The 23,528-nt window shown below is 40.8% G+C and overlaps 2 protein-coding genes across 2 annotated transcripts in view; both read left to right on the top strand.

Annotated features, from left to right (window-relative positions):
- Window positions 1-23,528, top strand: part of LOC143292424 (serine/threonine-protein kinase SMG1-like) — a 102,276-nt gene that overhangs the window by 44,837 nt on the left and 33,911 nt on the right. Inside the window, exons 43-48 of the mRNA XM_076602692.1 lie at window positions 630-734; window positions 1,261-1,364; window positions 2,333-2,486; window positions 3,706-3,825; window positions 21,940-22,217; window positions 22,810-22,983. Coding sequence (XP_076458807.1) covers window positions 630-734; window positions 1,261-1,364; window positions 2,333-2,486; window positions 3,706-3,825; window positions 21,940-22,217; window positions 22,810-22,983 — 935 coding nt within the window. The remainder of the gene's footprint in view (window positions 1-629; window positions 735-1,260; window positions 1,365-2,332; window positions 2,487-3,705; window positions 3,826-21,939; window positions 22,218-22,809; window positions 22,984-23,528) is intronic.
- LOC143293095 (adenosine receptor A2a-like) lies at window positions 17,114-18,013 on the top strand. Its single transcript, XM_076604004.1, has one exon. The coding sequence runs from the start codon at window positions 17,114-17,116 to the stop codon at window positions 18,011-18,013; it is 900 nt and encodes a 299-aa protein (XP_076460119.1).

The following is a 23,528-nucleotide window of genomic DNA, read 5'->3' as shown; positions in this document are numbered from 1 at the left end:
AACGGCGCCTGGTGGGTAAAGGGTGGAGATTTTTCTGATCTCCCACGTCACCACATGTGCAGACCTGCTTGTGCCGGAACCCCCTTCATGCGTATACGCAAGCAGAAGATCAAATACGCACGTTAAAGATCCTGTAATCATGTCAACATTCAGAGGGTTTATGGAAACAAGAACATAACCAGCATACGCACCCACAAAAACAGAGTATGGCTGCCTACATGGGGGAGTAAAAAACAGTCATACACGTAAAAGCCCACTCGTGTACATACGTGTGAATGTGGGAGTTGCAGCCCACGAATGAAGAAGAAGAAGAAGAATCCCCACTGTGTCAGCCAAGAGGGCGAAAGGACAGTTGACGTTGGGATGATCCCCAAAGGCCAGCTAGTCCCCACAGCTGCAGCACTGAGCCATTCCTATTTTGCCTCCTAGCTTGAGAGTCATTATCCTTCACAAAAGACTAAGCTGTGAATGAATTCCCATTGCAGTGGAGAAATCATTGATCATCAACAGTTCTCACTTTGCTTGTGGCCCAACTGACAGCATATTTATGTCAGTCTCTGATGTAAAGCCAAGCATTGAGCCTCACCTTATCCGTATTCTTCAGTGGCACACATTGTGGTATGTTGTAGCCTGGGGCATCAGCGAACACGAGTGGCAACACCAACACAGCTGCTCCTGTCCCACGTCCCAGTGAAATCTACTACAGCAAACTCAACCCAGCTCTCAAAGAGAAGGTCAGTACTCTTTAACCAGTTTACAGACAGGCGATTGGCATTTTTTAAACACACTTTTAGCAAAAATAAAAAGTGGACTTTTTAACAAGGTCTTTTTTGTCTTCTGAACAGAAATACTTTTTGGAAGTGAAAAATTATGTTACATTTTTTTTCAGAAATAAGTCAAATAAAATACTCCACCTTTAATCAAAAGATCACCGATTGTGCACCTGACTGAAAGAGCACTAGCAGAACGAGAGAAAGAGAGAAAATAACAGTATACAAGATGTTTCCTGTATGTTTGTATCAAACAACATGAGAATAAAGCATGAAAAAATGTCTCATTGTGTTTTGCTTCTACAAGAACAGATGATGAACATGCAGGGAATAAGGAGCCTCTATACTGTTGCACAGCCTTCTTGATGTTTAATGTGCTGATATAGCTGACATGCATGATATGGCCAAGTGTTCTTTATCATGCTGTGTGCATATAGCAATAGACGGAGTTGTTCTTTCTGTGATTTTCCAACACTGTTTTGATGTTCAGGGGATGGAGGCAACGGACCACAACCGAAAGGAGTGGCCACTGTCCACACTTCGCAAAGTGTTGGAGGACCTGATGGATGACACTCCTGAAGACCTGCTGGCCAAGTGAGTGTCCAGCTGTTTAGTTATAGAACACTGTGACAGTGCTGACGACTTGCTGGCCAAGTGAGTGTCTGGTTATTTAGTCATGGAACACTGTGACAGTGCTGACGACTTGCTGGCCAAGTGAGTGTCTGGTTATTTAGTCATGGAACACTGTGACAGTGCTGATGACTTGCTGGCCAAGTGAGTGTCTGGTTATTTAGTCATGGAACACTGTAACAATGCTGATGACTTGCTGGCCAAGTGAATGTCTGGTTATTTAGTTATGGAACACTGTAACAATGCTGATGACTTGCTGGCCAAGTGAGTGTCTGGTTATTTAGTTATGGAACACTGTGACAGTGCTGATGACTTGCTGGCCAAGCGAGTGTCCGGCTATTTAGTTATGGAACACTGTGACAGTGCTGATGACTTGCTGGCCAAGTGAATGTCTGGTTATTAAGTTATGGAACACTGTGACAATGCTGATGACTTGCTGGTCAAGTGACTGGTTGTTTAGTTATTAAATATTTTAGCTTTAGATTTCCGTCCTTCTGAATCTGAGTAATGCTTTCCTATGAATAACGGTGTGCAAGCACTTTGATTTAACTCTGCACAAGATTGAGCGTTAAACAAATACCTTTGTTACCATTGTGTGATTTATCGTTGCACAAGATAAAGTGCTATGTATATATCCTTTTGTTTTATTATGGCTTGAAAGGTGACTGGTGTATTTGTTTCGCACATGATTAAGTGTAACATGAATACAAAAAAAAGAAAGAAAAGAAGGGGTGGCACTGCACTGTAGCGACACACTCTCCCTGGAGTGAGTAGCCTGAATCTCACACAGAGAAATGTGATGTGACAAAGAGTAAAACACTACACTGCAGTACAGTACAGTACACTACACTACACTACACTACACTACAATACCTTTGTTGTTATCATTATGTCTGGAGAAGTGACCGTTGCACAAATGGTTTGTGTTGCAGAGAACTGTGGTGTGCCAGCGGAGGGGCCGGGGAGTGGTGGCAGATGGTTCAGACCTACTCTCGCTCCACGGCAGTGATGTCCATGATTGGCTACATCATTGGTCTTGGGGACCGGCACCTGGACAACGTTCTGGTAGACCTGGCTACTGGGGAGGTCAGTACGTAACTACAGGGACTGGAATAGTTTCAGTTTCAGTTTCAGTAGCTCAAGAAGGCTTCACTGCGTTCAGGACAAAACCATATACGCTACACCACATCTGCCAAGTAGATTCCTGACCAGCAGCGTAACCCAACGCGCTTAGTCAGGCCTTGAGAAAAAAAAAAAAGAAAAAGAAAAAAAAGGGGGAATAAATAATAGATAAGCTTACATAAATAAATAAATAAATAATATAGAAAAAGGTAGTAGTAGTAGTAGTAAAATTTTTAAAAAAAAAGTAAAAAAAATTTTAAAAAAAAGAAAAAAAAAGAAAAAAAAGGAATAGAATAGAAGAGAACAGAATACTTTGTCGTGGTACCTTTAGGTTTATATGACACCGGTCACATGGATGTGACGCACCATTGTCTGTCTCCTACCAGCTCACAGTTACCACCCCACTTCTTTCCCCCTCTTGTGACAGTGGTCTCCATGTAGTATGTGTGCTTGTGGGTGGGTGTGTACTGTGTGTGTGACTGCGAGTATGTTTTGTGTGCATGTGTGTAGTGGATATTTTGAGGTTTGTATTTGTAATTTGGATTGTCTTAGTGTGTACATTATTTGTGTGTGTGTGTGTGTGTGTGTGTGTGTGTGTGTGTGTGTTCTTGTATATCTTCATGTGTTGATTTATGCAGTTGTGCAATCTTGTATACATATTGTTTAAAGGAAGGCACTTAGAGAGCCTGCTATGTGTATAAAGAATTGGATGTCAGTCTGCTTGTGGTTCTGTGCAGAGGTATATATGTGGGTGTGGATGCATGTGGATTTTTTTAACCAGTGGTAGAATCCTCAACTACAAATCAAGCATCAGTGCCGTTTGTTTTTTTAGTCCCCTCCTCCACCAGACATTGAGTGGTGCTTATGGTGTTAGTCTTTCGGATGGGAAGATAAACTTAAGTCCCATTTAACTACGCATACTTGACCGTGACCCACTAGTGCAGACTCTGGCAGGGAGTCCGATTCCTGTCCTGTGCAAACTACTACCCGCCTATGTGGAGAAAACGAAAGTAGTTATGGCCGATAAACTCCCGCAGGTATTTGCAGCATGCACATTCCACGCTTAAAAGAACCCAGAGCAGCAAGAGTTGACCATTGTAAGATCTACTTTGATAGTAAAATGCATACACCTGCAGACAAAATGGTTCTGTTTCCAGATATTAACAAAGTGTTTAATTTTCAGGTGGTGCACATTGACTACAATGTGTGCTTTGAGAAAGGGAAGAATCTGAGAGTGCCAGAGAGAGTTCCATTCCGAATGACCCAGAACATCGAGGCAGCCCTGGGAGTCACCGGCATAGAGGTATTTCATCTCTGTGTGCTTTGTCTGTAATTCATAATAGCTGGTGGTCAGTTTGCAGAGCATTGTCTTTGTGTAGCATGTGTGTGTGTGTGTTGTAACCAACGTGTGTCAGACACATGTCAGTTGAAGTACGCCATGAAGATGAAACATTGTTGCTCTCTCCTCGTACTGGTTGTGGAACAACCCTTAAAACTATTGCCTGGACTTAAGGGAAGTCACTGCACTGAACCAAACCTTGTAAGTTTGTATTATTGGCCAGCGGACCCAGTCATGAAAGCAAAAAACTGATTCCAGTGAGATGTGACTGTGTGGATGGTGTCAGGTGACACCTGGGAAGGAGGGGAGGGGTACAACCCAGCAGGGGTGGGTGACGTAACCACAGACTTTCTCTCCTGTCTTCTTTCTGTTTTCTCTCTGGCGTGATTTTTGTCTGCAGCATTCGTTCCTGTGCTGTTAGGTTTCTGTTGATGTTATTTCTTCCTCTTCTGTGTTGTCATTTGTTCTTGTTTTTTTTCTTTTCTCCTTCTCATCCATCGTTGCTAGTTACAAATTCCTTTGTCTTTTTCTTTTTGAGGGATGTTAACAAATACCCAATTATAATTAGGCTCTTGAGAATTTTCTGATCTCCCAGGTCAACATATGTACAGACCTGCTAGCGCCTGAACCCCTATCGTGTGTATATCACGCTATGCATGCTGAAAACCCTGTAATCCTGTAATCTGTATTAGTGTTCTGTAGGTTATGGAAACCAGAACACAGCCAGCATGCACACCCCTAAAAAATGGAGTATAGCTGCCCGTATGGCAGGGTAAACACTGTCGTACACATAAAAGCCCACTTGATACTCATACATAAAAGTGGGCGTTGCAGCCCCTCTGGGATTGTGTTTCAACTTAATTCTCTCTCACCTTCCCTTCAGACTTCTGTTCCAGCTTTGTTTTTTCTCTCTCTCTCTGTCTCTCTCTCTCTTTTTCTCTCTCTGTCTCTCTCCCTCTCTCACCTTCCCTCTCTGGCATTGTGTTCCAGCTTTGTTCTCTCTGTCTCTTTGTGTGTGTTGTTGTTATTGTTCTTGCCCAGATGGACAGATGTAAACAAGCACATAGTGCTTACTCCTTTACCCTCTTAAAATAAGAATTTGTTTGTTTGTTTGTTTTCTCTCTTATACTTTCCCTGTCTTGAATTCTGTTCCACCTTTGATCCACCTTTGTTTTCTCTCTCTCTCTCTCTCTCTTCCCTGTCATGAGGGAGGGGCTTTGGCTTTTATTTGAATAAAACCGTTTGTTCGTTCTCTTCCCTGTCTTGAATTCTGTTCCACCTTTGATCCACCTTTGTTCTCTCTCTCTCTCTCTCTCTCTCTCTCTCTCTCTCTCTCTCTCTCTCTCTCTCTCTCTCTTCCCCCCCCCCCCCCATTCCCAAGAATTGACTTGTTCAAATCCAGTCTGGTTTACTCAGGTGCCACCCTACGGAACTTACTCCCAGAAACAGTTAAACAACACCATTGCCCAACCACTTTCAAAAAACATTACCTTTCCCACCTTATACCATGTGTTGTGTAATTTGCTCTTTTTAATGATACTGTTTGTCACATATGTATGTTTGAATGAGAACCTCCCTCACCCTCCATCCCCCATTCTGGTATGTGGTGTGGTGTGTGTTGTGTGTGTTTGTTTCTTTCATTTTCTTCATTTTTCCCATGCATTTTACTAACACCATGCTTGTGTGTATGTGTGTGTGGGTGTGTTCTTTTATTTTATTGTTTTATTATATTATTTTATTCTTTTGATATTGATGCTTAGAGCAAACAGTGGTGGGAGGGGATTAAACAGCTTGTGATATCAGCGGCACGTAATTGGCTCCCAGTGATTCAATTCGATTTTTTGTTTACTGGTTTGAATCAGTATGCATTTTCCCCCTTTCCTGTTTTCAGCAATACTGACCCTCTCATTCAGATATGTTTTGTTAAAACAACAACAAAGCAACAACCTCAAAACAAAACAAAAACAAACAAACAAACAAAAAACGAAACAAAAACCAACAACACCTGGTAATACATTTGGATTGTCCCCTCCTTGGTATCTGTGAGCGGTGTTGAATGAATGAACTGACTTGCTTTGCTTGGGGCACGTAAAACTTTCCATAAGTTGTGTGTTCACAGCGACACGCACACACACAGAAGCACAGAGAGACAAAAACAACAATACACAATTAAATGCTTGCACAGCAGACAGCACATGCACACACCCACACACACGCACACATGCACACACACATGAACAATTGTCTGGATTTTGAAACTTTGACCTGTTGATTGATGTGTGCTGATTGAAGCTGCAACATTCACATTCTAGTACACAACTTTAAGTTTGACTAAGAGTTGTCATGACAAGTGTAAAAAATATAATTTGTATTAATGGATAGAGATAACACTTTTTTCTTTTCTTCTTTTGTTGAGAAATCTGTGTCATTTTCATCTTTCATCTCAGTCAGGAGGGTGAGTTTTCTCCCTTGCTTTTTCCCCAGTGATGGCTCATTTGTAAAGGTTAGGGTAAAAAATCGCAAAAAAATGCAAAATACAATATCAGAAAATTACTTTCTGAACTGATCATTTACATGCTGTGCTAATACATATGGAAACTTTGAATTTTTTTTTTTTATAATAGCATTCCAACTTTGTGGACAATGTGGAAAATACTTAAAAAATTGTGTTCAACATTGCAACACACCCATTTAGTTTTATGTCCAGGAAACAGTAAGCAGGAAAAAGGTCTGTAAGTGCACCAGATAGTTATTAAAAGTATTGATACATTTCAAGAAGTAAAACAAGAGAGGCAAGGCCTTCAAGACACACTTGTGATAAATTAAGTCCCGTAGCATTAATTACAGAGTAATTTCCCTTTTTTACTATCTGCACCAAAACGTTTGCAAAATAAATAAAAATTCCATGCTTAGCAAAAAAATATCCTGTTTGAACAAAAAATGATAATAATGACTCCTCTTGTTGTTGTGTCAGAATAAGAGGTCAAAGTGCCAAGTTTAGAGAATACAAAAAATATAAATATAACAGTAAATGCAGTTTGCATATAATTAGGCTTCTTTTTAAAAATTTTTTTGTGCCCATCCCAGAGGTGCAATATTGTTTTAAACAAGATGACTGGAAAGAACTGAATTTTTCCTATTTTTATGCCAAATCTGTTGTCAACTGACAAAGTATTTGCAGAGAAAATGTCAATGTTAAAGTTTACCACAGAGACACAGACACACAGACACATGGACACACACTCACACACAGACAACCGAACACCGGGTTAAAACATAGACTCACTTTGTTTACACAAGTGAGTCAATAACAGGAAACTGTATGTCATGTCATTTACGGATGTAAAAAGGTTGTCAGTGGGGATGTAAAAACAAAACAAAACAACTCACAAAAACCAGGAAACTGCAAGTCATGTTATTTACAGATGTGAATGTTTGTGAGTGAGAATGTAAAAAAACAAATGAAACCCCCCAGGAAATTGTAAGTCATATTACTTACAGATGTTGTCAGTGGTGATGTTAAAAAACAACACCCCCCCCCTCCCCAAACCCCCAGGAAACTGCAAGTCATATAATTTACAGATGTGAAAGTTTGTCAGTGGTGGCATAACCCCCCACTCCCCCTCCAAGAAACTGTAAGTCATATTATTTACAGATGTTAAAGTTTGTCAGTTGTGTTATAACCCCCCGTCCTCCCTCCAGGAAACTGTAAGTCATATTATTTACAGATGTTAAAGTTTGTCAGTTGTGTTATAACCCCCCGTCCTCCCTCCAGGAAACTGTAAGTCATATTATTTACAGATGTTAAAGTTTGTCAGTGGTGACATAACCACCACCCCCTCCTCCCCACGCCCCCCGCATCCCCTCACCCCCGGGAAACTGTAAGTCATATTATTTACAGATGTGAAAGTTTGTCAGTGGTGATGTAAAAAAACAACAACAAAAAACAAACAAACAACCACCACCACCAAACAGCAGGAAACTGCAGGTCATATTATTTACAGATTTGAAAGGTTGTCAGTGGTGATGTTAAGCCCCCCCACCCCCCTCCCACCCCCCAGGAAACTGTAACAGTGTAAGTCATATTAATTTCAGATGTGAAAAATTGAAAATGTAGATGTAAAAAAAACCAGCAACAAAAACAACAGCAATAACAACAACAACAGGAAACTGTCATATTATTTACAGATGTGAAAGGTTGTCAAAGGGATGTAAAAAAAAAAAAAAAACGAAAAAAAAAAGAAAAAAAAAAAAAAGAAGAAAACAGGAAACTGTAAGGTATATGATTACAGATGTGAAAGGTTGTCTATGGGGATGTGGCACTCAACTGACACATGCAGACCAGTACAGCCAGAAAAGATGGGGGATCGGGAAACCAAGTGCATGTACCAGTCATGATCAAAAACTGTAGAAATCACCTTTATTATTAATATAAGTCGTAGTATGATGACATCTCCTTTCTTCGTCTGTTGTGTGACCTGATGGTCTCCACCCCTCCTGCCCTCACTTGTGACATGTAGTCTCATTCATCTGACTCACTGACTTTGTGTGTGTCTCATTGATCTGATAGATCACTTTTATCATTTGAAATGCTGTCTTGTTAATCTTCACCCATGTTGTCAGTGTCCGAACCTTCCATTTGTGACAGTTAAGCACTTCAGCAAGGGTTGATTATTTTCGTTGTTTTCTGCTTTTGGTTGCAACATTTTGAGAAGAGCCTACTGAAGGCGCTATTGTTGACACTATTGCATTGAAGCAGTGCTCATCTGATTACTTAGCATGGGATCGTCCAGCCTTGGACTTACTGATGATGCTATAGTTTGCTCCTGTGATCATTGTGTTTATGGTAGGTTCACACTAGGCTGTAACCACGATCTAACCAAATGGTTACATTGAGGGATGTAACTACCATGAGACAAACTCTAGATTTTTCATACAGCATGTGTGAACGGAAAGCGTCTAACCACTGTCTAACTATTAGGCTCCGCCCCTTTTCCCGCGCGTTTTTTGACTGAGAGCAGCAGTTCTCGCTGGCTGGCTGGGTTTTGTTTTGCGCTGAAGTTAGACTGGTGGCATCTAACTACCGTTGTAACTTCGTTCTAACTTGAACAAGTTACAAGCCAAGTTACAGGGGTGCTGTGGCTGAGGTGTCATGTACAGATTGGGGTATACTTTTGTTTTCTGTGGTTCCCGTGGGTTTCCATGAGGTGGGGGGTCTTGAGGTTGTGCATCTCCACCAGCCTGCTGTGACCTGCTGCAACCTGTTGGAACTCGCTCATCCTGCTCACGTGCAGCCAGGGACAGGTCGGAAGCAGCAACATCAGAGTCAGAAGACGACATGTCGAAAAATCAGTTTCGTGTGTCGTGGATTCGTGTAGATGCAGCAAGAAGAACGAAAAAAATGACAGTCAGCCAGCTTAAATACATTCACACTGTAACTGATCAAGTTACAACACGCGTCGATGTAACTCACTATAACTGACCCCAACCATGCAAAGAAGGTTGCAATCACTTGCAGTCGGTTAGATGTGTCGGGCCAGACAATTTGCATACCGTACGCAGCGTGCGTGCAAGGCATGCTATTTTGTTTTAACTTCGGAGTTTTTTTCAAACTCGGCTCCTCCTCTATTTTCTGCTCTAACTCACTGGAACCGACGGGGACTAGTGTGAATGCCTTTGTAACCGTTTATAACTTGATCGGGCGATGTAACCTCGAAAAATTTTTATCTCCCGAGTCATATTTTTGGGGGCCATCTAACCACCTATCTAACCAAAAATCGGGTCTTCCCGAAAAATCGTCTAACCGATGAGTTAGAGAGTGATGCAACCATTTGGTTAGATCATGGTTACAGCCTAGTGTGAACGTAGCATTAGCAAGCGTCACATGAAATATTTCTGTAGCGTACGTAACCTGAAACTGTTCATTACTTCCAGAATTCTATTTTATTTGTTCACCCGCAGATAGTTGATAAGATTTTATATCTACTACAAACTCCCTCAAAAGCATACAAAATATGTTGACATGCAGACATACACATAGACACACAAACACACATGTGCATGAACTTACACACCCACATGCACGCAAGCACAAGATTCTATATATTTAAAACTCGAGATTGAATTTCCTTTCACACCTTCTGGGTATGGAGGGTTACAAACATAAGAACAAACTAAACATGAAAAACAGCTAGAAATTGAACTGTTAAGAACACTTCTGTGTTGAATGCAATGTAAAATTATCCAGAATGCAGACACTTGTTCAAAGCATTACCAAATTATTGGTAAAATTGCATTGGAATGTTAGAAAGAAAGTAAGGATAAAAACCACTACTTACATTATTGTACTCCTCAAAAGTACATCCATGAAGCTGGTCTTATATAATTTCCTTTTCAAAGTTATACTCTAAGAGACATTTGCCATCTATAAATTTTGAAATTGAAAGCAAAACTTTTCTCAGATTTAAAGAGATCAGTGTGCAAGAATTATCACATAACCTAGACAAAGAAACTATCACGTGCACGCATGCATGCACACACACACTTGCACACACACACACGCATGCACACATACACGTGCGTGCGCATATCAGCATACATAAGACATACAGACACACAATTTTCATTCAAGGCAACATTCATTCAGCGTATCAAGAGCTTTTTTTGTAGACTATCGTATGTGTCAGCAAGCAGAACAATGATTGTCTGTATACGAAATTAAAGTAAATGAATGTTCCTGCACAAATCTGAATCAGAATGTTTTGAAATGGTATTTAACACATATTTGTGTCATTTCAGTTCATCAGAAATTGGATTGGGGAAACATTTTTACCTTTTCAGACACCTCTGAAGCTGTTGAAACAGACCCAAAGTATATTTCTGTTTAGTTGATTAACCCCTTGCCTGACAAGGATTTGCCTCAGTCCTTCTCTGACTCACAAATACACATTCTGTCTTTATCTGTCACTCACTGAGTCACTCACAGTCACATACTCACTCATACAGAGAAAGCTTAACCAGTTCAGTGCCAGAGAATTTTGTAAAAAAAAAAAAAAAGTGCTCTCCCCTTGCCAGGGAATTTTGAGGATTCGGGGGTAATAAATCACAAAAAATTCTAGCACAAAAGTTTTGGGTGATACAGAAAGAAAGTGAACGGTTTTTTTTGAAGGAAAATGAGTGTGGGTTCTGCTTCTGGGCTCTTTTATCCAATTTGGTTTGTTGTAGATAACTGTTCAGGCATGTGAAGTCAAGATAATAATTTTTGTGCAGCAAAAAGGTCAACTTCCACCTCTACATAATAACATCCATAAAGAAAAGAAACAAAATAGAGCCAGAAATAGTATGCCTATTGTCAGATTATTCCTGTAGAAGAAATTAAAACAGGCTAGAAGTTTATAAAAAACAAATCACAGCTCATGCAGACATGTAAGTAAATCACTGTCCCAACAATGACAAAGGTGGGTGAAGTCAACACAAAAGGTCAATCACTGTCTCAGAAACTGAGCTGGCAAGCTTTTTGACAGCTAAGAGCTTCGGGAGTGAGAGGGTAAAGTTCTTTGATGACATACACTTTCATGTTGCCAATTAAAGCGTCTGCTGTGCAACCGGCTTGCCACCTCTTCCAATGCCACCTTTTCCAACAAGTCAACCTTCTGATTCAGCGAAAAAAAGTGTGAAAAACAAAAGCATGTGTTTCACATCCAGTGCAGGTTCCACCCTGCGTTTCGTGAAAGTGTATCACATGGGCAGTTAGCAAATTATTATGAGTAGAAAGGGGTCTTCTACCCGATGAATGTTCATTTCAATAGTGGTTTTTTTTGTTTGTTTTTTTATAATCCAGACACATGAAACTAACTGTTCAGAGTCTGTTTATGTGAATTGAACCAAACTCCAGTGAAGGAAAAATCTGAACATATGCAGGACTTCAGTGGATGTCTTATAGGCACTATGGCAATACTTTTTGTAGGACGTCAGCTGACATCTTATAGGCACTCTACTGGTTAAAACAACGTTAGAATCTTCCTTCCAAACATCATGCACATAATTTATGTTGAGTCACTTTAGCAGCAATCATCATGTATATGTCACTACTGGGATAGAGTTGTTGCATAGGTTTACTGTGATAATGTGGATTGTCTGATTTCACTGTATATCTCCTCCAGATTTGACAAGAGCTAGGACATGGCAAAGCAATACCTACATGATAGTACATCTGTTAACCCTTTAGTTCTGAACCTTGGTGAAATGAGATATGTGTGGCATGAGTTTGAAATGCAGTTACTACTTTTTTGGTACTTCTCATTGGTGTCATTGACTGAATACAAAGATATGCAATCCCAAGAGTAAGAAGTCCCATGTCCAGAATAGTGACACCCTGCTCTATACTTGAGCTGTGCTCAGGCCTCAAATCTCGATTCAGCATACTGTTTTTTCTGTCTTTCAGCTTAGTGTAAACAATTAGGGAAGGGATTTGTATCGAGAAATACTTGTACCAAGTATTTTCAAGCACTTTCATTTTGCGAGTTTTGTTGATGGTCAAAACAAGAGTCATGTTTTATTACTTGTAAATTATTAACAAACTGTTCTAAGATGTATGCAGCTTTGTATTTTTATATATTCTGGCAGTGACTTTCAAAAACGATCAGTGTAAACTTTGACAGGTAAGGTAGTATGTGAATGATTTAGGCATGCGTTCTTTTTGTTTTTTGGTCATCTAAAACAATATGCTAACCCTGTAACTTAAAGGACTGTTCATATTTTTGGCGAAAATATCACCAACCTCTTTAAAAAAAAAGAAGAAAAAAAAAAAGAATGTTTTATTAACCCTTAGGCTGCCTATATGATGAGATAACTCGTCATCACAAGCATGTACACTTCGCTGCCACAATGACAAGATAACTCGTCATCGAAATATTCTGACTTTTCCCTGGTTTGCATTCAGTTCATTGACAAAAATAGTGGTAGCTTTAGCCTGGGGAATCTTTCTAGATTCTATTCGTAGCTAGAAACACCATCTACGTCATGAGGCAGTCATTTATTTGAACGTTTTGGTTGGATTACTGTCCCAGTGTTTGCCTGGCTCCTCTCCTTGCTCACTCAACAAAATGTTGGACTGATGCCGTGCTCAAGACATGCAGTTGTGGCGAACTAAATCACCCAAGATTGCTTTCTTTAGCTGATGCTCAGAAACAATGGAAGCGTAAATTCGAAGGAGAAGACGGTGATGAACATTTATAGGATGATTTGATAGAGAATAAAGGGAGCAATCAAGAGAGTGGCCAAGATACGACTATCAGTGAGTGATGCCGGTTGTACAGAGGTAGCAGACAACAGACAGTGACTGAATTATTAGCAGGACACAGTGTGAGCGATATTCTTGGCACTTAGCCAACGCGGTCTGATGAGAACTGGATAAAGTGACCGTGTGAGAGGGGTGAAGAGGAGGGGGGATGGAGACTGAGGGGGCGTGGCCTCAGATTCATATTATCGCTTGGAGAAGTCACAATTCATTGTGTATCTCTCTCTTAAAAAAAGAAAAGAAAAAAAAGAAGAAATATTGTGGTTGTTCTAGTATGATTTTATGTTTGCAGATATCCAAATGTCCAGAAAATGTGATATTTTAGTGCAGATTACCTGACTAATGTTTGTAATGAACATGTTGAAAATGTGACAAAAAACAAAACGCTGATTTCAAAACAACTTGTCATTAAAAATGTATAAAATGGGAACACAGCATGTGTTTTGTATTCTTTATTCATTTACCTTTCAGAAAATATATACTTTTATGGGTCCAATAACAAAGAGCACAGAAGTTTTTGAAAATTTATACCCGTTTTTTGTGAAAAAACCCTGGCAAATAGATTTCACTTGAATCTTATTTTCCTGGCAGCGAAAGGGTTAAAGGGAAATCAATGGTGAATACAATTATCATGTGTTCAGTGTTGACAGAATGAGAATTCAGAAGTGACAGTCATGGGAAGATAGTTAAGATTTTTAGATAAATGTATGCAAAATATTCTAAACAAGATATTAATGAAAATTCAAATTAGTATTTTTTTTGCGGCTCTCCAACAAATCGTAGTCTCAGATCTGATCCAGTTTGTCTCTGTTTGTATCTCTGTTTTTCTCTGTGACGATCCAAGTCTCGTATCTCCTTTGTCTATGTTTACATCTTTTTTTTCTTTCCTCCCTCAGGCAGCAATTGTCACAGGCCCCTTCGCAGCTTCAGTTCCTGCGTGTGTTCATGTCTTTTCTCTCTCATGTTGTCAGAGTTAGTCTTTGGTCTCATGTATCCGTTTGTCATCTGATGGGCTGAGTGTTATTGATTGTGTACATATCTGTCTGTCGCCTTGCTTTTCTGTTTACTCTTTCTGCTTCCTGTGACACTTTGCATTAGTTTTCTAGTCATTCTGTAAAGTGTTGAATCGATGTTCAAGTAGTGTTATGTGTCGCGTGTCTCCACATTGACATTTAGCACATTTCTCCCACCCACTTGTAGACAGTATTTTATTTCCATTTACTTCTTCTGATTGTATACATTCATGCAGCTCTACTGTTCTGTCAGTACTGTTCTGGTCACTTTCACAAGCTTTTTATCAAGGCTGATTTGGTCAGAAAATTTATCAGTAATGAATCCATTACGCTTATGCAAGAAAAGAAAGGAAGGTGAAATGTTACATGTACCTGCAGCTTTTTGAAAAGAGACACAGCTTGGCAGTACTGCCATTTCGCAAACAGGAATGAACAGTATCCAGCTACCTATACATCAGGTGTACAGCAGCACCAGTTATCAAATCAATAGTTCCATGACTTTCAGTGATATATTTACTAATTTAGGCACAAATTTCTAGCGACAAATCTGGACTAAGAACCTATTGCACTACAGGTTGAATGGATACCAGGATATTCATCACAAAGCCCATAGCTCTCACTTTCTAAAGATTCATTAGAGACCATGTGGAAATTAACAGAGAACAAGCATCAGGCTGTTTTTCCCAGTGGACCAGAGATGATTCATCCCCCAGCCTTATTGCTCTTAATCCCTTTCTGTATCAGTGCCTTTGTGCTTCATCAGTGTCTTGATTTGTCATTCATTTCAGGCTCACACAGAGAGAGAGAGAGAGAGAGAGGTGGGGGGTTAGAGGGGGCGGGTGGGATGAAGAGAGAGAGAGAGAGAGAAGTGGGGGGTTTGAGGGGGCGGGTGGGATAAAGAGAGAGAGAGAGAGAGGTGGGGGGTTAGAGGGGGTGGGTGGGATGAAGAGAGAGAGAGAAGAGAGAGAGAGGTGGGGGGTTAGAGGGGGTGGGTGGGATGAAGAGAGAGAGAGAGAGAGAGAGAGAGAGAGAGAGAGAGAGAATCATATATCTCAGCAAATCAGACTGTCAATGTAATTTTGATTATCAGTATAGGATTGTCAGTACAAGCTTGATCAATAAGTCTTTCTCCAGCTCTGTAGGTTGACTTTATGTTGAAATACTCATGTTTACTGAGGTAGCGGAGCAGTAATAGGTTTTGGCCAGCTTGCTGTGTTGAAATAAGCGGTGTATTTTTACCAGTTCTGTCTAAAACTTTTTATTTATTATTATTTTATTTTTATATGCCGAGTGTTCCAGCGGTTACAGTGGTGCCTCCCAAACTTCATAGAATTACTGGAACATACTTGTAAGCAGAGCGTATCACAGAACGTCTGTGTGTCGCCGACTGTTCAATGAACGATGAGAGCGAATGTTGGCAGACACTGACTTCCATATTAGCCTGGCCAGGCAGGCAAGTGAAAAATTACAATTTTACTTCTGGCGTGTTTTTTTTTTCTTCTTCTTGCTTCTTCTTGTGCTGGTGTCATTTCAGCTATTTCCTCTCATTCATGGAGAGTGTCTAACCAGTCATCTGTGTTGGTGATCTTGGTGATTGTGGAAGGGTTGTGGCTGCTGCTGTGTTACAAACCCAAATTACTCTGGTTTTATCTCGTCAGGAGCAGTGTAACTGAATCAGATGCGTACCATTGAAAGTTTCTCAGATGTCTTTATGTCATTAATAGACTTGGTCACCAAGGCAGCATAATTTGTGACAGACGTCATGCCAGGGCAGTATTAGTGCTGGATTTTTTGATGACGCTTGACATTTATTGCTTTCCTGTGTCGTGTGACTGACTTATTGGCGGTGGTGTGAAGCTGTTTTGGTTTCATGCCTTTCAGTCGGTGTATAGTTTATAAAAAAATCTTTTTTTGTTTGTTCAATGTGGGATTTTTTTGTTTCTTGATAGGATTTTTTTTTTTATTCAAAGATATTGTTTATGCGACTGTTGCTGTCATTATTATGGTGGAAATAAAAATTAAAAAGAAAAGAGAAGTTTACTTTATTTGACTTACTTGCTTTCATTCCATTGTTGTTTATTTTATGCCTGGACCACTACCCCCACTTAACCCTCCTTCCTTTCTTTTGTTTAAGACTGACCCTTTTTGAATCTTTCTCTTTTCTCTGTTTTTCTTTTTCTTTAACTTTCTTTTTCTGTCTTTTGGTTTATTCTCATATGTTCTTTATCAGTTAGGAAAAAGAATATGAACAATTTGTTGGCCAGCATTGTTTTTTGAATCTGTATAAGTTAATTCTGTTGTCTTCTTTGTTCTGCTTTATATTATTTCACTTGGGTGTTTGGATGAGTTGTTGAACACAAGCCTTCAGAACCTTCCATTTATTTGTTGTTGTAAATTGATACATTGATTTTATGATATATATGCTGCATGCATACAACTTCCAGCATGGCTCTGGTGTACTGAAGAGATTGGGTCTTTGTTCCGAAAGTGACATTAGTCGGGAAAGAGTTTTATTTGACAGTGCAGTTGAAGAATCTTGGTGTTGGTGTTGTTTGTAGTCTCTGTGTGCTACCTTTGTGTTGATCTGGTGGTGTGAACAAGCGTGCCATTTATATTGTGGATATGGTTGGTTCCTTTTTGGAAAGGTGCTGAAAGCTGGCAGGATTTATCAATAATTTTTGTCCCAACAGTCACGTGAACAGATTTCAAACTGCTCTTCTCAAGGAGAGGGCCTTGGCACAGTGCAGCTCCAAGTGATGTTTTTAACTGAAAAAAAATGCTTAAATTTTTGTTTCTGTTTCATTTCTGATTATGTGCTGACATCTTTTTGTTTTGTTTTTTGAAAATGGTGTCACAATTTGTGTGTAAAAATTCAGTGGATAACAAATCAACTGACAATGCATCCTTTTCAGATCAAACACTGTCATCTAGTTGGGCTTCCATGCCACACTTTGCCATGGTCATGTTGTCATTGCAGTTGGTGTTTGCCTTTCTGATCATCTCCAGCAACATGGTCATTATTGTCGTCTTTTCTCGTGTTCGTAGTCTTCTGCGGTCCATGGGAAAGTATCTGGTGGTTCTTGCTGTGGTGGACTTGTGCACAGGCCTCTCCGTCATCTACCAGTGTTTCTTCTTTTTCTACCCGTCGCTCAGCACGTCCAAGTGGATGTGCCTGCTGCGATTCCAGTTTATAGCCTGTCTGACGTTGCTGTCACTGGTCACCCTGCTTCAGGTGTCTTTTGAGCGCTTTTTATGCATCACCAACGCAAAGATGTTAGCCTGCTTCCGGTCAGGAAAGAGGTGGTATGGGCTCTTGTCGGCTCTGTGGCTGTACATCTTCACCATCTTTGTGTACCCTCTTGTGGGGGCCAATAACTGGGACGGAAGGACACAGTGCAGTTTCCCGCTGATCATGCGAGGGGAACAGCTGCTGTGGATGGCGATCACAAACTGGGTGGTCACGGCTGCCATGGTCTGCATGTACATCCGCATTTGGTTGGTGGTCCGCAAGAAGTTGTCCACGGTGAGCGTCCTTCCTGCTGAGAGTCAGACAGAAAGGTCTGCCAACTCTGTGTCTGGGGAAATGTTGATGTTTCGTTACACTCTGCGGTCGACAAAAGTGGCGTTTGTGGTGACGGTGATGTTCACAGCCTGTTGGATCCCTTACAGCGTGGTGCTGTTCCTTCTTTTCCTTTGTCCCCAGGACCCCACCACTAACATGGTGGGGGACACCCTGGTCTTTCTGGGGGTCAGCAACAGCTTCATGAACCCCATCATTTACACCTGGTTCAAGCAAGATTTCCGAAGGGCCTTTCTGAAGCTCGTTAAATGTTCACGGTGATTCTCTCGCATCCTGATCGGCGTGTTAAGTTCATGCAAAGGTCAGGCATCAGCTGCCTCTTTTTTTTTCTTTTTTTTAAATATATATATGTACAGCAGATGTGTAGTGGTGTAACATACATGGATTTGTCTGCATGCTCTGACACCTTGAAACTGAAGCTGGAACTTACTCATACTGATTCTGAGATCAGTTGGAGTTTTATTCCTTGCTCTCTGTGTACATGATTTATTCACCAGTTGTTGTTGTTGTTTTAATAGATCAAAAAATTTTGTTGTTGTTATATATTCATAATACAGTTTAAGTCCTTTTTTTTCCATGGCAATTTTTCATGGATGTGAGATCCTTTATTTAAAGTTAGTTGTGAGTTGCAAGTAGTCAAAAGAGGACTGTTCCTATTTTCATGCTTTTATCAGTTTTTTTTTTATTCTGCATGTTTCTTTGTGGTGTCAGTGTATGTTTTCTTTTCAATAATGTCTGCAGTTTCCTAAAATGGCATCATATTTATCATAATCACAGATCATTTCCCTGTATTTTGGTAAGAAAAAAAGTATATTTGCAGGGTTCTTCAGAATTTTTTTAATTTAATTTTATTTTTTAACATTATGGAGGAGTGATGGTACTGCTCACTTGTGAAGAGTTCATGCAGTTTTCATGGCACTGTTGAAAGGGATCCAGTTTGTGTATGTGATCTCTTTCCAGCCACAAAGTATGCTTCACATTTTATCAGTTTGCTTTGTCATTTTTATTAATGTTATTTTTATTTGAATTAACTGTTTATACTCATATTCATTAACCTTTAGTTGTCAGAGAGTTGTGATGAGATAGATTTGATTTTAAATGTGAGTCTTGTGACACTTTTCATTATGATTTCAGTGACTGCTTAAAGAACTTTTTTTGTGTGTTATGTGTGTGCAAGAAATTGTGAATGTCCTGGAGATTGTAATTGTCACTAGTATGGTGCAAACTGTGGTCTGAATTACTGTGAGTGAGGCTAGTGGTTCATTTGGTGTTGATGCATTGTCATATTCAGTGGTTTCTATCATTCTGTGTTGCATGATGACTTGGGTTGTAACATTATCCATACTGGAGAAGATTAATTTTTCATCTGTTTTTACTTGTCATCAATTTTTTTCATGATGATTCTTTTAAAAGTTATTGTGGTGTCTTCACTATGCCCTTGTTCTAAGATGTTTAAATTTTGTGTGACATAAAATGAGAAAAACTTCTCCCCTTTCCAACCCTGCTTCACCAACTGTTGTTGAACTGAAAATAGTGACACAGCATGGATGAGTGTGTATGTCTGTGTCTGTATGAATAGAACATGTTTCATGAATGAAATTATTTCACGAGAGTAACTGTATGTAAACATATGTATGATGTAAGTCTCTGAGCAAAATTTTGGAAACCATGTTGTGTGAAAAAAAAGAAAGAAAAAAATCACTTTGGGAAGAACTGCAGCCTTGTCTAGAGTCAGCATGCATGTGCTGGTGCCCTGTTAGTCTCAGACAAGATAGCCTGGTATGTTATTACTTTTTTCTTTTTTTTCAACCTTCCTATCTCTTTCTAATCTCTCGGCTCTGTCTGTGTCTGTTCATATCTTTTTCAATTTTCATATCCTTCCCATCTCGCCACGTTGTCTCCCTCTTTCTCTCACTGTACCTCATTCTTGTGCAGTCTGTCTGTCTTTCTCTTTGTTTGTCTCTCTGAACTGTTGTTTTGAGCCCCAGCACCATTGTAAAGTACCTGTCTTTCATCTTTCTGCACTGACCCATGGTGTAATTATGTCCTAGCATCCATGATTTGTCTATGCATCCGTGATCTGTCCATCTGTGTCTCACTCATTAACTCATCATTCACCCATGTGGCCTCCTCCCTTTGATAGTGATAGTAATAATGAACCATTTGTATGGCACATAATGTTGCATAATGCAAATCATACACACTCCACTCGCACATCTCATGCATTGCCATCACTCACACTCATAAAACAATAGTTCACTCACACACAGAGACGCACAGACAGACACAGACACAGACAGACAGACAGACAGACAGACAGACACACACACACACACACACACACACACACACACACACACACACACACACACACACACACACAGACACAGACACACACACACACACACACTCACACAGACACACACAGTCACAGACACACACACACACACACACGCGCGCGCGCGCGCGCATGCACGCACGCACGCACGCACGCACATTCCTGTAACATGGCTAAGGAAATGCTTGGCAAAGTAAATATGTCGAGACAGTTTTTAAATTCACTCGTTGGCGTTGGGAGTATTTTGCAGACTGGATGGCAGTGAGTTTCGAGTTTTGGGGGCAGTGAAACTAAAACAACATTCCTCAGCTGTATCCATTGTATGTTTTGGAAATTTTTAGAGCTTGTATTCATTTTATGTTTTGGAAGTTTTAAGAGCTTTTCTTTTCTATATCTCTTCTGTCATTCTGTCTAGAACCAGCCGTCTGATTGACTGTCTATGTTGTCACCCACCTGCTGTTCTCTCCAGCGTGTTTGCTGACACTACCTTCTCTCTTTGTGGTTTTTTTTTTTTTTTTAATTTCCAGAGTTTTACAGACTCAGATGTAATTTTTACATTGGGAAGTGAAAATAGAACACTGTTCTGAACTTCTGAACCAATCATCAAATGAATATGCGAAAAGCAATAAAAGATTCATCAACACATTGATTCTATATTATATGACAAAAGTTAGTCCTGCACAGTGCATTTGTATCATGCCCATTTCTGCACAGCTTTGTCGAATTCCATAGTTTTTTTAAAAGAAATACTTGTCCACTTCATTTGCCTGTTTGAGATCTTTAATGAGGATTTGTGGTTGCCTCTTTTCTGACCCTACCTGCTGTGTGTGTGTTCTTCACCCCACCCCACTGACCAGCCTTTAAAGTTAAACAGCCTACATACCCTCTTTCTGGTTTATTGGTTGAAATTTCTTTCAGTCTCTCTCTTATTTTGTCTTTCTCTGCTTTTCTCTCCCTGTTTGTCTGACACTTTTAGTTCTCGTCTGTCACTGTCTTCTGTCACTGTCTCTTTCATGACTTTGTCTGTTGGTCTCTGTCTGTCTCTCCCTGTCTTATTCTATCTCTCATTGATAATTGATTTTTTTTGTCTTTGTTTGTCTCTTGTCTCTGACGGGCGCAATAGCCGAGTGGTTAAAGCGTTGGACTGTCAATCTGAGGGTCCCGGGTTCGAATCACGGTGACGGCGCCTGGTGGGTAAAGGGTGGAGATTTTTACGATCTCCCAGGTCAACATATGTGCAGACCTGCTAGTGCCTGAACCCCCTTTGTGTGTATATGCAAGCAGAAGATCAAATACGCACGTTAAAGATCCTGTAATTCATGTCAGCGTTCGGTGGGTTATGGAAACAAGAACATACCCAGCATGCACACCCCTGAAAACAGAGTATGGCTGCCTACATGGCGGGGTAAAAACGGTCATACACGTAAAAGCCCACTCGTGTGCATACGAGTGAACGCAGAAGAAGAAGAGAAGTCTCTTGTCTCTGTCTCTCTGTCTCACTCCTTCCTGTGTCTGGCTGTCTGCACCCATCCTCTCTTTGCTTGTCATCAGTTGTCTCAGCAACGAAACAAAGAAACAGAAACGGTCTTGTCATTTATCATTCACTGTTACAAAATGTTTCTTCATTTCCCCAGTTCTTTACCATTGGTAACAACTACAGATTTTACTCTTTATCACTGGCATGAATTATTCATTGATTGATGAAATTAACTTTAAACGCTTTTTCTTTTTTTAATATGTATTTTTTAATATTACATTTTATGTTCCTGCGTAAGGTATACAAGTGAGTTGGCCAACCAGTTACCCAGGATGTGTGCTGTGTGTGTGTGTGTGTGTGTGCACGCTTCAGGGAATCTTCCGACTGTCGAGTGAGCATGTGCTGCGGACGATGCGCAAGGGGCGGGAAACTCTGCTGACGCTGCTGGAGGCCTTCGTCTATGACCCACTGGTGGACTGGACCACGGGGAACGAGGGCGGCTACACTGGAGCCTTCTACGGGGGTGAAATGGTGTCTGTGGGTGGCGGCGGGGATGCGGGCAAGAGCAAAAAAGAGATGGAGCGAGAGATCACGCTCAGTATGTTCGCCATCCGCTGTGCTGAGATGTCCTACGCCTGGAACAAAAACAAGTGAGAGCCTTTTGTGCTACCCATCTGCCCCCCATGCCCCCGCCAATCCCTCCATCCCCCACCCCCCCCCCCTTTTTTTTTTTTTTTTAATTTTTCATTTGATTTTTGTTTAAGATCAAAATGTGGCAAAAATAGGCTCAAGTGTGGCGTTCAGATTGTGATCAGTGCAGACATTTTGTGGGCGTTTAGATAATTTGATGTGGATTGGTTGCTTTAAAAGTGGTCAGTAGTTGTGAGGAAAGCAGCATGTGTGTTTGCTCGTAAAGTCTTGGATGTGAAAAGTAAAATGTTTTGAAATTGCAGGATCAGCAGTGCATATTCTGGTTTTAGTGTGAATGAATTCAGTGAATCCAAATCACACAGCTTTCTGCAACTCCAATGAGGGGAAAAAAAGAAGGAAAAACATCTTCAAATAGCTTGCAAGACTTCCACCACCCCTCGTCTTTGCCACTTAACCTCCCTCTGGTTGTCTGTCTCTGTCTGTCTGTCTGTCTGTCTGTCACCCCCCCCACCCCCTCATTCCACCTCCACCTTCCCCGTCTCTTGCCATCACCAGTTTTACTATAGAGTGTTGCTGTGTGTTGTGTTTCAGGGAGGAGATCCTGGGGTCAGTGCCGGAGCTGCAGAAAAGTGTGGAGCACTGGGTGTGTGCGGTGGATGAGCTGGACAGTGGTCAGCAGGCCCTGGACTCTCTGCACCAGCTGCGGGCTGTGCTGGTGGAGGCTGCTGCTGACCCCTCCCACGCCCTCTTCTCCCTCAGTGACAGGTAAGCCCACTTGATTGGTTAAAGTGTTGGACTTTTAATCTGAGGGTCCCAGGTTCAAATCTCAGTAACAGCGCCTGGTGGGTAAAGGGTGGAGATTTTTCCGATTTCCCAGGTGCAGACCTGCTTGTGCCTGAACCCCCTTCATGTGTATACGCTTGCAGAAGATAAAGTACGCACATTAAAGATCCTGTAATGCATGTCAGCATTTGTTGGGTTATGTAATCCATGTCAGTGTTTGTTGGGTTATGGAAACAAGAACATACCAGCATGCACACCCCCGAAAATGGAGTATGGCTGCCTATGTGGCGGGGGTAATAAAACGGTCATGCATGTAAAATGTTCATGTCTGTCTGAGTGTGTATGTGTGTGTGCCTGAAACCTGATTGAATGACACAGGAAACGAACACTGGCATATATTACAGGATCTTGAATGTGCGTATTCAGTCTTCTGCAAGTGTATACTGATGAAGGGAGTTCCGGCACTAGCAGATCTGCACATATGTTGACCTGGGAGAGTGGAAAAATCTCGAACCCTAACCCACCAG

Source organism: Babylonia areolata, chromosome 18, assembly GCF_041734735.1.
Source record: "Babylonia areolata isolate BAREFJ2019XMU chromosome 18, ASM4173473v1, whole genome shotgun sequence".
In the NCBI taxonomy this organism is placed as follows: domain Eukaryota; kingdom Metazoa; phylum Mollusca; class Gastropoda; order Neogastropoda; family Buccinidae; genus Babylonia; species Babylonia areolata.
The sequence above is the reverse complement of the archived record's forward strand: the minus strand, read 5'-3'. Positions and strand labels throughout refer to the sequence as shown.

Excerpts from the sequence above, each read along its gene's own strand:
- LOC143293095 (XM_076604004.1), top strand. The coding sequence starts at position 17,114 with ATGCCACACTTTGCCATGGTCATGTTGTCATTGCAGTTGGTGTTTGCC.